The sequence below is a fragment of the Myotis myotis genome, unplaced genomic scaffold (assembly GCF_014108235.1).
Source record: "Myotis myotis isolate mMyoMyo1 unplaced genomic scaffold, mMyoMyo1.p scaffold_m19_p_2, whole genome shotgun sequence".
NCBI classification, from domain to species: Eukaryota; Metazoa; Chordata; class Mammalia; order Chiroptera; family Vespertilionidae; genus Myotis; species Myotis myotis.
This window is the reverse complement of record NW_023416324.1, coordinates 54268561-54286223: the sequence shown is the minus strand read 5'-3', so window position 1 is coordinate 54286223 and position 17663 is coordinate 54268561. Positions and strand designations below refer to the sequence as shown.

Genomic DNA, 17663 nt, shown 5'->3' with positions numbered 1-17663 from the left:
ACTTAGCATAATGCTCTCCAGTTCCATCCATGCTGTTGCAAATGGTAAGAATTCCTTCTTCTAATAGCAGTGTAGTAAACCATTGTGTAGATGTGCCACAGTTTTCTAATCCACTCATCTGCTGATGGGCATTTAGGCTGTTTCTAAATCTTAGCTATTGTAAATTGTGCTGCTATGAACATAGGGGTGCATATACCCTTTCTGATTGGTGTTTCTGTTTTCTTGGGACATATTCCTAGAAGTGGTATTATTGGGTTAAATGGCAGTTCTATTTTTAAATTTTTGAGGAAATACCAAACTGTTTTTCCACAATGGCTGCACCAGTCTGCATTCCTACCAGCAGTGAAGAAGCATTCCTTTTTCTCCACATCCTCTCCAGCAGTTGTCATTTGTTGATTTGTTGATGATAGCCATTCTAACAGGTATGAGGTGGTACCTCACTGTTTTGATTTGCATCTCTCGGATTATTAATGACTTTGAGCATTGTTTCATATGTCTCTTGGCTTTCTGAATGTCCTCTTTTGAACAGTGTCTATTTAGGTTCTTTGCCCATTTTTTGATTGGATTGTTTATCTTCTCTTTGTTCAGCTATATGAGTTCTCTGTAAATGTTGGAGATTAAACCCTTATCGGAGATAACATTGACAAATATGTTCTCCCATGCAGTGGGCTTTCTTGTTGTTTTGTTGATAGTTTCTTTTGCTGTGCAGAAGCTTTTTATTTTGATGTGGTCCCATTTGTTTATTTTCTTCTTAGTCTCTCTTGCCCTAGGATCTGGGTCTATACAGATATTGCTATGACATATGTCTGCAATTTTGCTGCCTATGGAGTCTTGTAGGATTTTTATGGTTTCCCATCTTACATGCAAGTCCTTTAGCCATTCTGAGTTTGTTTTTTATATATGGTGTAAGTTGGTGATCTAGTTTCATTTTTTTGCATGTATCTGCCAAAATTTCCCAGCTCCATTTATTAAAGAGGCTGTTTTGACTCCATTGTATGCTCTTGCCTCCTTTGTCGAATATTAATTGAGTATAATGGCTTGGGTCAATTTCTGGGTTCTCTATTCTGTTCCATTGGTCTATATGTCTGTTCTTGTGCCAGTATCAGGCATTTTTGAGAATCATGGCTTGGTAATATAGCTTGATTTGTGGTATTACGATCCCTCCAACTTTGTTCTTCTTTCTCAGAATGGCTGTGGCTATTGAGGGTCTTTTTTAATTCCAGACGAATTTTGGGAGAGTTTGTTCTAGACCTTTGAAATATGCCATTGTTTTTTAATAGGTAGTTCATTGAATCTATAGATTGCTTTAGGTAGTATGGACATTTTAATGATGTTGATTCTAACAACCCATAAACATGGTATTTTCTTCCATTTGTTTATGTTTTCCTCTATCTTTTTTTTCAATGTCCTATAGTTTTCCAAGTACAGGTCTTTTACATCCTTAGTTAAATTTATTCCTAGGTATCTTAATTTTTTTGGTGCAATGGTAAATGGGATTATTTTTTTCATTTCTCTTTCTGTGAGTTCATTATTGGCATATAAAAAGGCCATAGATTTCTGGGTGTTAATTTTATATTCTGCTACATTGCCAAATTCATTTATTAGGTCCAGTAGTTTTTCCATGGAGTCTTTGGGGTTTTCTATGTATAGTATCATGTCACCTGTGAATAAGAACAGTTTTACTTCTTTTCCAATTTGGATGCCTTTTAGTTCTTATTCTTGTCTGATAGCTATGGCTAGCATTTCCAGAACTATATCAAACAGGAATGGTGAGAGTAGTCATCCCTGTCTTGTTCCTGTTCTTAGGGGAAATGGTTCTAGTTTTTGCCCACTGAGTATGATGTTGACTGTAGACTTGTCATATAAGGCTTTTATTATGTTGAGGTATGATCCCTCTATTCCCATTTTGCTGAGAGTTTTTATCAAGAAAGGGTGTTGGATTTTGTCAAATGTTTTTTCTGCATCCATTGATATGATTATGTGATTTTTGTCTCTCAGTTTGTTTATGTGATGTATCCCATTTATTGATTTGTGGATATTGTACCATCCTTGCATCCCTGGAATAAATCCCAGTTGGTCATAGTGTATGATCTTTCTAATATATTGCTGAATCTGATTTCCTAGAATTTTGTTGAGGATTTTAGCATCCATATTCATCAAGGATATTGGCCTGTAGTTCTCTTTTTTTGTGGTGCTTTTATCTGGTTTTGGGATTAGGGTAATGCTGGCTTCATAGAAAAAGATTAGAAGTCTGCCTTCCTCTTGAATTTTTTGGAATAGTATGAGGAGGACAAGTTTTAATTCTTCTTTGAATGCTTGGTAGAACTCCTCTATAAAGCCGTCCAGACCAGGGCTTTTGTTTGCTGGAAGATTTTTGATCGCTGTTTCAATTTTTTTGGTAGTTATCAGCCTATTCAGGTTTTTTTATTCTTCTTGGTTGAGTTTTGGGAGCTTGTATTTTTCTAATAATATGTCCATTTCATCTAGGTTGTCCATTTTGTTGGAATAGAGTTGTTCATAGTATTTTTTCATAATCGTTTGTATTTCTATGTGATCAGTTGTTACTTCACCTCTTTCATTTCTGATTTTGTTTATTTGGGTCCTCTCTCTTTGCTTCTTGGTGAGCCTGGCTAGAGGTTCATCAATCTTGTTTATCCTTTCAAAGAAGCAGCTCTTGGCTTTGTTGATCTGTTGTATTGTTTTTTTGGTCTCTATGTCATTTTTTATTATTCCCTTCTTTCTGCTTACGCTGGGCTTTTCTTTTTGCTCTCTTTCTAACTCTTTGAGTTGTAGGGTTAGATAGTGTATTGCCATTGTTTCTTATTTTTTGAGGTAGGCCTGTACACCTATGAACTTCCCTCTCAAGACTGCTTTCACTGTGAACCATAGATTTTGAATTGTTGCATTTTCATTGTCATTTGTTACCATGATGCTTTTTATTTCTTCTTTGATTTCTTTGGTAAACTAATCATTGTTTAATAGCATGCTATTCAGCCTCCAGGTGTTTGATTTTTTTTTATTATTATTATAGTTGATTTCTAGTTTTATGCCATTGTGATCTGAGAAGATGCTTGGTATGATTTCTATCTTCTTGAATTTGCCTGTGTCCCAATATATGGCCTATCTTTGAAAATGACCCATGTGCACTTGAGAAGAATGCATATTCTGTTGCTTTGGGGTAAAATGCTCTGAAGATGTCAATTAATTCCATCTGATCTAGTGAGTCATTTAGAATTGATATTTCTCTGCTGATTTCTTGTTTAGAGGATTTGTCCAATGGTGTTAGTGGGGTATTAACATCCCCTACTATGACTGTATTGCTGTCAATCTCTCCCTTGATATCCTCCAGAAGTTTTTTTATGTATTTGGGTGCTCCTGTATGGGGTGCATATATGTTTCCCAGAGTTATGTCTTCTTGTTGAATTGCTCCCTTTAGTATTATGAAGTGGCCTTCCCTATCTCTTGTTATGGCCTTCACTTTGAGGTCTAATTTGTCGGATATAAGAAATACTACCCCAGCTATTTTTTCATTTCCATTCACCTGAAAAACCTTTTCCATCCCTTCACTATCAGTCTGTGTGAGTCCTTTGTTCTGAGGTGGGTTTCCGGTAGAGAGCAGATATATGGATCATGGTTTCTTATCCACTCAGCTACCCTATGTCTTTTTATTGGGGCATTTAATCCATTTACATTTAAAGTTATTATTGATAGGTACTTGTTTGTTGCCATTTTTATTCTTTATGCCTGTGTCCCTTCTCCCCTTCCTATTTGTTCTTTTTACAGCAGACCCTTTAGCATTTATTGCATTGCTGGTTTGGTGGTAATAAACTCCCTTAATCCTTTTTAGTCTGTGAAGCTCCTGATTTCACCCTCAATTGTGATTGATAGCCTTGCTGGGTAGAGTATTCTTGGATTCAGACCATTCCTTTGCATGACTTTGTATATTTCATTCCATTGCCTTCTGGCTTGGTGTGTTTCTGTTGAGAAATCAATCACTAGTCTGATGGGGGATCCTTTGTAGGTAACTTTCTGTCTCTCTCTGGCCACTTTTTAGATTCTTACTTTGTCGTTGGTGTTTGCCAATTTAATTATAATGTGCCTTGGCTTTGGTCTTTTGGGGTTCATTTTGTTTGGGACTCTGTGAGCTTCTTGGACTGGTGTCAGTTTTTTCTTCTCGATATCAGGGAAGTTTTCTGTCATTATTTCTTCAAACAGGTTTTCTATTCCTTGCTCAGTTTCCTCTCCTTCTGGCATCCCTATTATGCAAACATTGTTTCGTTTCATGTTGTTCCAAAGTTCCCTTAGGCCAGGGGTGGGCAAACTTTTTGACTTGAGGGCCACAATGGGTTCTTAAACTGGACTCAGAAGAAGGAGCTGCGGCCGTGTTTCCCGACGTTGCCATGTTAACACTGCTGCTGGTGAAGGAGCGGAGGGGAGAGCAAGAGAACCCTCCGCTCTTTCGGCTCCACGGGCCAGATAGAACAGCCGAACGGGCCGGATCCGGCCCGCGGGCCGTAGTTTGCCCACGGTTGCCTTAGGCGCTCCTCCTGTTTTTTGAGTTTTTTTTCTAGATGCTGCTCTGCTTGGGTATTTTTTCCTACCTTGCCTTCTAGCTCACTGATGTGGTCCTCTGCTTCTTCTAGTCTACTGTTGATACTTTCTATTGAGTTCTTTATTGCAGTAATGTCATTTTTCATTTCTTCTTGGTTCTTCTTCATTTCCTCTTGGTTCTTACATATATTGTTGAATTTGTCTTCCAACCTTTTCAGTGACCTTTTGACCATTTCTCTTAATTCTTTCTCTGACATATTGCTTGCCTCCATTTCACTTACTTCCTTTTCTGGTGATGCCTCCTTTTCTTTCTTATGTGGGCTGTTTTTTTGTCTCCCCATGATCTCTCCTCTCTGGGTGTCTGGTTATGTAGCTCTCTCTCTTCTGTGTTGACTTAAAGGCACAAAATACAACACAACCAGGCACAATGCACAAGGCACTGAACACAAATGTATTCATGATACTAATAACCCCAAATAAAGGTGACCACCAGAGAAAAGAGAATTAGGGGATAAAAAAAAAAGAGTGTAAAAATGATATTGAGAAATGGAAAAAAGCAAGAGAGAAAAGAAAGAGAATAAAAAAAGAAGGGGGAAAAAACTATGTGGGGAGAAAACTCCAATAAAACAACTAATTTAAAAAAATGCGAACAACACCCAGAGATGAATGCAAACTACAAACAATAACTAATAACAAGCGAGAAGAGAAAAAACAGAAGCAAAATAAAAAAAAAGAAACAATCACACAAACAAAAAAAGTAAACTAATCAACTATGAAAACAAACAACAACAATAGGTCAGAGAGAAAGAAGAGAAAAATACAGCAAAATAAAACAAAAAAAAACAGAAAAGAAAAAATAAGGGAAGAGAGAAAAAGAATTGGATAGTGAAGAAAGAGAAGAGAGAAGTGTATATGTACTTGGAGCAGGGGAGTGGAAATTAGATATATAATTAGGATGAATTTTTGACAGGGGGTAAAAGAAAGAATAGGGAAAATCTAAAGCAGGAATAAGGTAAGAGAAACAGGACAACAAAAGGGGAAAAGTGAGTAAGAGTGTTGGCATAAAGGTAAAGTTGAGATAGAGTACAATGATGCTAAAGGAAAAATGAAAATAGAATGTAGGACACTAATCCCAAAATAAAGTAAATAAAATAAAGAAAAAATAAAATGAAACTTAATAAAAGGTAGGATAATAGTAGTAATAATACTATTTAAAAATAAAAATATAATCATTAAAAAGGTAAAATCAATTGAGAAAAAAAGAAAAATTTACTTTCTTAAGTAAAAGATAAAAAATAAAAATGTGAAGGTCATTCACTTCCTCTACTGTTCTGTTTGGCATGCCTGTTTCCTGTAAGGTAGTCAGGACATTATTGAGTTCCCATTATTGAGCTCCTCTGTGTCGTAAGCCACAATCCTGTTTTCAAGCAGGCGGTATTTGTTTCTCAGCCTGCCTTTAGTTGTATTTACACAAGAGTCAATTTGTGATTCAACCCCTGGGTGGCAGTGTTTCTGTATTGACATCCAGGGCCAGAAGTCCTCTCTATCCAGTATTTAGTTTTTGTTTTCCCTGCTGCACTTAATACTGGGTTGGGGGAATGGACTGCCCCAGACTGGTTTTCTGATCATTTCTCCCCGCTCTGATCCCCAGGTTCCACAAAAACAACTTTTCCCTGCAGTCTGAGAGTGTTTTTAATTGGGAGATCCTATGTACTGGGTTTAGGAATCAAAAGCAAGGATTTAAAGAGAAAAAAAAGCCAGAGACAGTGGACTCGCGACGTTTTCTCCCAGCATTGCGCGCGTCTCTGAGCACATCCTTTTTCCTTGGCACTGCACAGCCAGTATACTGGTAGAACTTCAGGCTGTCTTTCTGTGCCCAGCCCAGCTATGGGTTGATTTCTAGAGTTCCCTTCTGCCAGGAGTCCTGTGGACCCCCTTCCACATTCGTGGGCTATGCTGACCCCAACTGCCACTGATTTTGTGGGGCGCAGACTTCCTTTGAACCCTGGATACCGCTGCTTGCGTTTCTCCCTCCAGCCTGGATCGCACACCTCACCTTTCTCTAGGTGATATTTGACCTTCCGTGAGAAGGTGCAGGGCTCGTCCGCATCCGCTTATTCACACTGCTTGAGACCTGGTGTTCCTGGGTTCGTAGCTGGTCCCTGGGTAACGTGGTTGTAGGGTCCTGGGAGGTATCCGAGTTCTTCCCGGTTGAAGATAAGGCTAGGCGTCTGATCACAGCCACTCTCGCCTTCAAGATGGCGCAGTCTCTGTGGCAGAGGCGGCTGCTCCGGGAGAGATTTCAGCAGCAGTAGGGGCTGCCTGGTCAAGGGAACCCAGTCAGGCAGACCCCAACAGTCCCTTGGAATATAGCTGTCCCTAATAGACACTCCCCACACGTCCACACTCTCTCCTTCCGTTCTTTCACTCACACACTATCTTGCAGCCTGCCTTCCCGTCAGCAGCCACCTTCCAAGCTCTTTTTTATTGATTAAGCTATTATATACGTTCTTATTCCCCCATTGTCCCCCCCACCCCACTCCCGTTCATGCCCTCACACCCTTGGTGTCTGTGTCCATTGATTATGCTTATATGCATGCATACAAGTCCTTTAGGAATATTAGTTTTTGATTCATTCTATTTTTTTTTAAAAAAGAGAACACATAAATTATTGCAATAACTACTTCACAATAAGAAATACCCTCTATAAAACATATTTTACAAAACAAAATATTCCAGCCCTGGCCAGTGTTAGACAATTGATGTGCCCCTCTCATGCACATGTTTCTGTACAAGAATGTTTCTGTTTTATGTATTCACAACTGTAAATCAACTTTTGCTCACCCCTATATTTGTTAAATTACTATACTGGCTCAAATGCATCCTCTTCTAGATAAAAATTATATCTCTTCCTCCACTGAAACCCTTTAATACTGATAGCCTGCATTTTTTATGCAGTTTCTATGTTCTATAAAGGTACTTCTATATTTAACTTTGGAGAAAAAAAATAGACATATTATTAACACTTTGTAATCTTTATTTTTTTAAATATTCCTTAAGTGGTAATATGTGTTAATATTACCTGTTTGATAACAAAAAAATAAAAAGTATTCAGAGCAGGTTATCACCAACAAAAAAGCACAGCATGTCTAAAAGTTTGTTTTCTTTCTAAAAAACAAAAAAATATGCTCAATTAAATTACCTGCTATGTCATCTACAATCTCTGTATATGTTCTTCTAGCTATGTCCAGAAATTCATTTATATTAGACCTCACTGCATAGCACTTTTGAGTCCTCATGTTCAGGCATCCTTTCATGTACCTTGCATCATCATTAATTACTGTTTTAATCTTTTCAAGTATGATTCCAAACCTAAAAAAAGAATATTACAGGCAATAAGTAAAACAATTATAATTCATAATTTGAGTCATAGTTAATGATAACAAATATCATATTATCTTAAATCACTGTTGAAAATAACGATTAAGCAATATATATTTAAATTTACATAAGTTAGAACTTTGACTATGTCAATTTTAAACTACTTTGTTGGACTAGATTCTGAAAATAATATGAGGCCACCAAGAGCGATTCTACAACTGCTAGTAAACAGATCTCCCAAATTATACATACTGACTGTGCCCATGAATATAAAATGTACCCTGGAACAACTGTTAAAAAATTTCTGGTTTCATGTTCATTGATTCAATAAACATTTACTTATACCATGTATTAAGCACTCTGTTAGATGCAGAGATTCAAAGAAGGATTAACATATGGTCCTCACACTTAATGGGGGAAAGGGAGACTGAACATATATTGTGAAACAGTATACAAGTGATTAAATACAGTGATTATGCAAACCTGAAGTCTAACGTTTTGTTTATTCTGTTCTGTATTCTATTTGTAATTCAGTTTTATTATGAACCCCAATTTGTAGGCTTACATAAGATCTGAATCTTAAATCAATGAAATAACAGTTTTTAAGTATAAAGTCATTTTGGTCAAGAGCCAAGGTGCTACTGCTATAAACAATATTAAAATTAAATTGTATTTAGATCTTATTCAGTATTCATGTCTATTATTTTTGGTTATATTAGGCCCTTCACAATTTAACAAAAGAGAAAATACATGCTTATATTTGTAAGACTTTCCATAAGAGAATGGCTAAAAAGATATATTAAAATTGTGTATGATTTTTAATGCTATTCTAATTGTCCATTAACACAAATACTCAATATGATGTTGCCCTACTTATTGGTATTTACAAGATAAAATGTATAGTTACAATTTTGAAGAATAGTTTAAAAGGATCTATTAACTAAAGCTCAAGTAATTATTCTACAAAATATAATTAGAGTTCTTAAAAATCAGTGACGATCAGGAAGAAAGGGATAATCTGATATTTGATTAACAGTTGAGTGACAAAGACCTCTTATCTTCCAAGGAACCATAGTAAGCTCTTAATAAAGGTGTATTACAGTTCTTCAGAGCAATCTATTAGAGAATAAAATAAAGATAGTTAAGGATAATGAAGTATGACATTATTCACACAGCATTTTACATTTGTTCAATACTTTACAGCTTACCAAGTGCTTTCTTGCTTCATCTCCTCACTTACATACTCATAAAACATATTTTAGATATGTAGGTGAGGACAAATGGTATCTTTCTCATTTTCCATATTAAGAGCACAGGGCCAATAAGTGGCCTCCATTGCTTCATTATTACGACTTATTTTTCTTGTCTCCCAACTAACTGTTAATACCCACTACTTATCAGAGATAAGTACTTAAGCAGCTATCATTATACATTTGGAGTACTCTACATAAAATTCCACAATTTGCATTATATTTACATTAAACTAAAAAAGTGCTCTGTATATTAAAAAATAGAGCAATTTCTCCATTCTTATATGGTAAAAGTATGGATTTTATTTTGCTCAATGGTTACTATAAGTTTCATTACTTGAATAAACAAAACAGTTTAAGTGCTATGAGGCAATGGCAATATTTTTTGTTTATGAATAAAATGTAATACTTATACACTAATAAAAACTAAAAAACTCAGAAAAACATAAAGAAAAACATTTAAATCACTCTTAATTCTACCACCCTTCCAAAGATAAATAATCTAAATATTATGGTACATTTCCTGTCACTTCTTTAAAAAAAATTCATTGCATGTTCCTTTTCTCCTCCACTTAATACTATAGCATAAGCATTAAAAAACTTTTATAGCAACAATTTTAAATAATTCCTAATATGTATTCCACCCTGAAGGAAGCAAGTTGTCTCTTCCCCTAATTATTGGAGTTCTAGGCTACTTATAATTTCTAATATAAATAATGCTGCAATTACCATCACTAGGCATAAATCTTGGTCAACATTTTTTAAGTTATTTCAGACAGATTTCTAGATGTGGTATTACAGGATCAAAAAATATATGTTTCAAAAATTTCCTGTAAAATATGTTCAATTTTTATTCCTGCCAGCTATGGAGTTTCCCGTCTCACTGTTCTCTCAGTAGCAGTAAGTTGCACTTTGATTTCCATTTTGGAGTCATTTTCCTTATTTCCACTGTCATTCCAGTATTTTCTTTAAAAATTACATAACTTTTATGATGACAGAAATTAGTATTTTGTCTTTCCTTTGCTATAAATTTTTCCTGAGGTTCTTTGGCTTTTACTTTGCCTTTGAAATATCAAAATTTGAAATTTGTTGAATCAAATCTGTCAATTTGGGGAGAAGATTTATTACTATACCACTTTCATCCGAAGAAAGATGACAATGACTTTGAAATCTTTTGCCAAATTGCTTTTATTACATATTTACCAGAATAAACTCTATAAAAATTGTTCCTTATTTTTCATTATTTTTTCTTTTAAAAAAGTTCTTTCTGCCACTTTCATTTTTAAAATATTTTGCACAAGATAGTATTTAAAAATTGATAAGAAAATCACCATTTTGTGACCAACAGAGTAGCAATTACTTCAGCTAAGAGTTTGGCTCAGTGGCTAGAACGCCGGCCTGCAGACTAAAGGGTCCCCAGTTTGATTCCAGTCAAGGGCATGTACCTCCTTTGCAGGCTGGATCCCTGGGTGAGGTGCATGCAGGAGGCAACCAATTGATGTATCTCTCTCACATTGATGTTTCTCTCTCTGTCTCTCTCCCTTCCTTCCACTCTTTCTAAAAATCAATAGAAAAATTACCTCAGGTGAGGATTAAAAAAAAAAAAGAGTTGCAATAAATACCAAAATCAATGAGTGAAAGTCTGATGAGAAAAAGGATATTTACACAGTCTCAAAGTATTTCTTCATACATTACTTATAACTTTAAAAAGAAAAATAGGGAAATGGCATCAACATGAGAAATATACATTTTTACAGAATATTACTGCCAAATATGCATAAGCTGAATTTAACCATGAATAAATAATCAGACAAATTGAAGAATATCCTATAAAACAACTGACCTTTACGCTTCAAAATGTCAATATCATAACAAAGAAATGCTGAGAAACTTTTCAATTCAAAGGAGTATATAAAATCCTGACATTAAATATAATGCACGGTCCTGAACTAGACCCTGTAACTGGGGGGGAGAGTGGAGGATGGAATCCATAAAGAACATTATTAGGACAACTGGAAAATTTTGAATATGGGCTATAGATTATATAACAGTAGTCTATTAATGCTACATATCCTGAATTTTATAATCATATGTGTTTGGGTAAAGGAACATATTTGCTCTTAGGAGATATACACTTTAGTATTTAGGTACTATAACTTATTCTCAAATAGTTCAGTAAAAATAATAATAGTAAGGCCTTAGCCCAGTGGTTCTCAACCTTCCTAATGCCGCGACCTTTAATACAGTTCCTCATGTTGTGGTGACCCCCAATTTCATTGTTACAAATTGAACATAATTAAAGCATAGTGATTAATCACAAAAACAATATGTAATTACATATGTGTTTTTTGATGGTCTTAGGTGACCCCTGTGAAAGGGTCGTTCAACCCCCAAAGGGGTCACAACCCATAGGTTGAGAACCGCTGCCCTAGCTGTTTTGGCTCAGTGGAGAGCGTCAGCCTGCGGACTGAAGGGTCCCAGGTTCAATTCCAATCAAGGGCACATGCCTGGGTTAAAGGCTCCATCCCAAGTAGGAGGCATGCAAGAAGCAGCCGATCAATGATTCTCTCTCATCGTTGTTTCTAACTCCCTCTCCCTCTCCCTTCCTCTCTGAAATCAATAAAAATAAAAAAATTAAAATTAAAACATAAAAAAGAGACAAAAGAAACATCTGGAATTTAAAAAAATAATAATAGTAATAATATGCGTATGTATTGTGCATGTAAAGATAGAGAATATGGGAATTAGTTATACTATTTTGTGATTTTCTCTGAGTTTGAAATTTCTGCAAAACAAAAAATTTAAAAATATGGATTACTAGACATGTTTTGTACAATACACACACACATAAATTACCTTTAAAGGATCCACAAGTTCCAAGGTATGTTTTAGGTATATTAAATTTGTTATCTTTGATTCAGCTGCATTAACCTATTAAAATAAAAATCCAAATGTGGATACCGTAAACACTTAATACAAAATGTGCTTTTCAAAAAAAATGTGTTTTCCTCTAAACATTCTATGCTTATCTTATTTCATATACTTTTTATATGTCAATCAAGCCAAGGTACCTGCCAGCCTAAATACTGTTAGGAAATTACTGATCCATTATAGTAAGACTAGCACACTAGTCTCCTGAAAGTCTGAAAATGAAAAAGAGTTCACATCATTGTACCCAATTTTCATTTCTATTAAAGCTACTTGATCTACCTTAACTCATAGTAGTGATAGGAAATAACAGTTCAATTCTGAGCAAAAGGATTAATTGAAAAAGGTAAAAAGATTATTTCTGGATAGAAGATATTTGAAAAACTGAATCCAAACAACCCAGATAATTACAAAACAACACCAATTTCCCTTATTGGTTCCTGTTTGTTCAAATAAAATAATTTTCATAATTCCAGTGGTCCAAAGGACTTACAGTTTTCAAAATAAAGCAACACCAGCATCCTAAATTTTATAAATAAACATTTTATAAATTAAATAATAGTACAATCTCTAAAATGGTACTATACCTGGGGAAATAAAAAAGTTCTCAAGGATGGACTACTTTACCAATCTGACAAGAACTTTAGGGATATTACTATTGAGATATAGTAGTAATTAATATGGAACTGTTTCTTTTTGAAACCTTCTGACTTTTATCCCTATTGTACACGCAATGTACCTGAACTGTTCTGTCATCAGATGGGTCATTTCTTTTAAAAGAAATACAAAAATGTAGGTTTGTAACCCTAAAACAAGTTATCTCATGCTCTCTTATAATGGATCTCTGAAACTAACTGGAAGATTAAAAATAAATAAAATTCATCAAACAGAAGACAACTATTATTACTATTACCAAAGGAAAACATCTTCCAAAAATAGCCAAAACACCCTTGTATAAGAACAAGGTAAAAGAAATCTAACAAAAATCAATTTCTAATAGAGTAACTAAGAAACTGTGGTATAGGCCTAAGGACAGACAGAGACCAATGAAACAAATAGAGACTAGAAATAGACCCAATAAATTTTGAGTACTAGATTTATGACAAAGGTGGGAAAAAGGACAGTCTTTTCCATAAATGGTGTCAATATAATTATGAATCTATGGGAGGAAAAATGAAATGTGGTCCCTTCCTCATACCACATACAAAAATCAATTCCAGATATTTTTATTGGGAGGAACCAAGATGGCGGCATAGGTAAACACTGGAGATTGCTGCCTCACACAACCACTTCAAAAATACAACTAAAAGACGGAAGGGACATCACCCAGAACCACAGGAAGGCTGGCTGAGGGGAAATTCTTCTACTAGAAGGAAAGAGAACAGCATACCGAGACTCAGAGGAGGCGCAGTGCGGAAAATACAAAGGTGTGGAGGTGCGCGCTGAGTGGGCTGGTGGCTGAGGGTGCGGTTGTCTGTTTCAATCGGGAGGGAGTCTCAGGCTCTGAGCTCCAGTTCTGGGCGAGTCTCTAGGGACCCAGACTCAAATGGGAGAAGCGAGACTGTCTGGCATCGGTTGGAACTCGAGGGCAGCTTTCTCTCCGAGGTTTGCAGCGGTTGCTGGGACTCTGAGAGGCAGAGCCTCTGGGAACGGGACTGAGAGCAGCCATAACTGCTCGCTCAGCCTGCCCTGTTGATCCCCTGGGACCCGCCCCGCCCAAGCCCTGCACAGAGCCATTTGCCGGATAGCCTCAGGCAAGGGCTAGAATAGCACCTCCCTAGAGGACAAAAGTTCTCCCACTGCAGACACAGCTGATTCTCACAGCCAGTTGGCCTGGAGGTCAAATCACCCACAGTATTTCCTACAACAATCAAGGCTTAACTACAGCAAGACTGCGCACAAAGACCACTAGGGGGTGCACCAAGAAAGCATAAAAAATGCGGAGACAAAGAAACAGGACACAAATGTCGATGGAGGATATAGAATTCAGAACCACATTTTAAGGTCTTTCAATAATCTAGAAACTGCCGATAAACTTAATGAGATCTGCAAGAAATCTGAGACCCTCGATGTTGTGATAAAGAACCAACTAGAAATTAAGCATACACTGACTAAAATAAAGAATATTATACAGACTCCCAACAGCAGACCAGAGGACCACAAGAATAAGGCAAAGATCTGAAATGCGAAGAAGCAAAAAACACCCAACCGGAAAAGCAAAATGAAAAAAGAATCCGAAAATACAAAGATAGTATAAGGAGCCTCTGGGACAGCTTCAAGTGTACCAACATCAGAATTATAGGGGTGCCAGAAGATGAGAGAGAGCAAGATATTGAAAACCTATTTGAAGAAATAATGACAGAAAACTTCCCCTACCTGGTGAAAGAAATAGACTTACAACTCCAGGAAGCGCAGAGAACCCCAAACAAAAGGAATCCAAAGAGGGCCACACCAAGACACATCATAATTAAAATGCCAAAAGCAAAAATCAATTCCAGGCAGATTGTAAATCTAAATATTAAAAAAAAGCAATAAACATCAGGAATATAACAAAGAAGAATATCTTCATTTCCTGTTTGTTCGAATCAGTTTTTATAAATTTCATAATTAATGACTTGGCATACATTCATCACAAGGCCTAACAATGGCCAAAGTTGTTCACATCTCCCCTATGGTCGTGGCTCTTATGGATGCACAAAAATCATATTATAAGCCCTCCAACCACAAACTCCAACATTTGTGTTTTGCATCCTACCCAATAGGGGATGTTTCCACCTAACAACTTTCCATTATAATAAAGATTTTTGCAATGTTTTCCCCTCACTCCTTTTGACTCCTGACCAACCCTAATACTTTCCCATGTGATCTTGTGTGGTATGCTCCCTCTTCTCAGGAATACCAAGTAATAAAAATCTTCTTTTAATGACAGCCTCACCATATCATCACTCAGTCACCTCCATAAGTTAAAATCCAATGGGTGCAATCAAAACATTGGGTTAGATAAAAATTTCTTAAGCAGGATACAATAAACACTAACTACCAAGGAAAAAACACAAACTAGACTACATTTAAATTAAGAACTTCTATTCATCAAAAGATACTACTGGCCGAAACCGGTTTGGCTCAGTGGATGGAGCGTCGGCCTGCGGACTGAGAGGTCCCGGGTTCGATTCCGGTCAGGGGCGTGTATCTGGGTTGCGGGCATATCCCCGGTGGGAGATGTGCAGGAGGCAGCTGATCGATGATTCTCTCTCATTGATGTTTCTGACTCTCTATCTCTCTCCCTTCCTCTCTGTAAAAAATCAATAAAATATATTTAAAAAAAAAAAAAAAAAAAAAAGATACTACTGACACAGGACCGGGTCTCCAAAAGCCAAGTTTGAGAAACTAGAATTTGAGGCAAATAATGTATTTGAAAAGTAATTTCAGTAAGCAGAAGTAAGAAGGGAAGGGGAGGACAGCACAAGAGGATGCCTTGATGATCCGGTTACTGCTGCATGGTACTATGGCTCAGACCTGTCAAAGATGGTATAAGGTAAGCTTTGGAAGCTATCTCCACAGGTAAGAAAAGTGGAATATTTACTCATCTACTCCTGTTCAGTATTGGTTATGACCTATTGCCAGAGCAAACTCTATTCTCTCCTGCAGCCAGAGAAAGTCCTCAGGCAGTAAGTTTCAGCTACTTGCATAAGAAGCCTTCCTTGTACAAAAGTGAATGCCAAGGGGATGTGGGTAGTACACCAACAGCATCTATACCACAATATTGAGTGGGAAAAGCAAACTAAAAAGTGGGAAAAGATATCTGAAACAAAGAACCAATAAAGGGCTCATATCTAAAATATAAAAAGAAATTCTACAAGTCACAAAAGAAGATAATGAAGAAGAGGAAAATGAGCAAGAGACTTGAACAAGACTTTCACAAAAGTAATTATTCAAGTTGTCTGTATATATATTAAAGGGTATTCATCTTCAGTAATAGGAAAATGTAAATTAAAACCACAATAAAGGAGAGAACCAAGATGGCGGCATAGGTTAACGCCGGAGATTGCTGCCTTGAACAACCAAATCAAAATACACCTAAAAGACAGAACGGACATCATCCAGAACCACAGGAAGGCTGGCTGAGTGGAAATTCTACAACTAGGAGGAAAGAGAATATCATACCCAGACTCAGAGAAGGCGCAGTGCTGAAGTGAAATACTCAGGTACGGAGTGCACGCAGAGCGGGCTGGCAGCGGAGGGCGCGGTTGGTGCTTTCAATCGGGAGGGAGTCTCAGATTCTGAGCTCCAGATCTGGGCGAGTCTCCAGGGACCCAGACTCAAACAGGAGAAGCGGGACTGTCTGGCTTCAGTCGGAACTCGAAGGCAGCTTTCTCTCCGAGGTTTGCAGCGGTTTCTGGGACTCTGTGAGGCAGAGCCCCTAGGGACGGAACTGAGAGCCACCATAACTGCTCTCTCCGGCCCACCCTGTTGATCCCAAGCCTGAGAGACCCACCCGCCCCGCCCAAGCCCTGCGCAGAGCCATTTGCCAGATAGCCTCAGGCAAAGGCTAGATTAGCACCTCCCTAGAGGACAGAAGTTTTCCCATTGCAGACACAGCTGATTCTCACAGCCAGCTGGCCTGGAGGTCAAATCCCCCTAGTATTAACTACAACAATCAAGGCTTAACTACAACAAGACTGTGCACAAAGACCACTAGGGGGTGCACCAAGAAAGCATAAAAAATGCGGAGACAAAGAAACAGGACAAAACTGTCAATGGAGGATATTCAGTTCAGAACCACACTTTTAAGGTCTCTCAAGAACTGTCTAGAAGCCGCCGATAAAGTTATTGAGATCCTCAACAAATCTAACGAGACCCTCAATGTTATGATAAAGAACCAACTAGAAATTAAACATATACGGACTGAAATAACGAATATTATACAGACTCCCAACAGCAGACCAGAGGACCACAAGAATCAAGGCAAAGATTCGAAATGTGAAGAAGCAAAAAACACCCAACCGGAAAAGGAAAATGAAAAAAGAATCCGAAAATACGAAGATAGTGTAAGGAGCCTCTGGGACAGCTTCAAGTGTACCAACATCAGAATTATAGGGGTGCCAGAAGATGAGAGAGAGCAAGATATTGAAAACCTATTTGAAGAAATAATGACAGAAAACTTCCCCTACCTGGTCAAAGAAATAGACTTACAAGTCCAGGAAGCACGGAGAACCCCAAACAAAAGGAATCCAAAGAGGACCACACCAAGACACATCATAATTAAAATGCCAAGAGCAAAAGACAAAGAGAGACTCTTAAGAGCAGCAAGAGAAAGAAACTCAGTTACCTACAAGGGAGTACCCATACGACTGTCAGCTGATTTCTCAACAGAAACTTTGCAGGCCATAAGGGAATGGCAAGAAATATTCAAAGTGATGAATACCAAGAACCTACAACCAAGATTACTTTATCCAGCAAAGCTATCATTCAGAACTGAAGGTCAGATAAAGAGCTTCACAGATAAGGAAAGCTAAAGGAGTTCATCACCACCAAACTAGCATTATATGAAAT

The 17663-nt window shown here is 37.1% G+C and overlaps 1 protein-coding gene across 1 annotated transcript in view; it reads right to left on the bottom strand.

Annotated features, from left to right (window-relative positions):
- MSH4 (mutS homolog 4) overlaps window positions 1–17663 on the bottom strand; it is an 88651-nt gene that overhangs the window by 32518 nt on the left and 38470 nt on the right. The window contains exons 9-11 of the mRNA XM_036348457.1: window positions 12039–12113; window positions 8984–9048; window positions 7754–7923 (exon numbers count right to left, since the gene is read on the bottom strand). Coding sequence (XP_036204350.1) covers window positions 7754–7923; window positions 8984–9048; window positions 12039–12113 — 310 coding nt within the window. The remainder of the gene's footprint in view (window positions 1–7753; window positions 7924–8983; window positions 9049–12038; window positions 12114–17663) is intronic.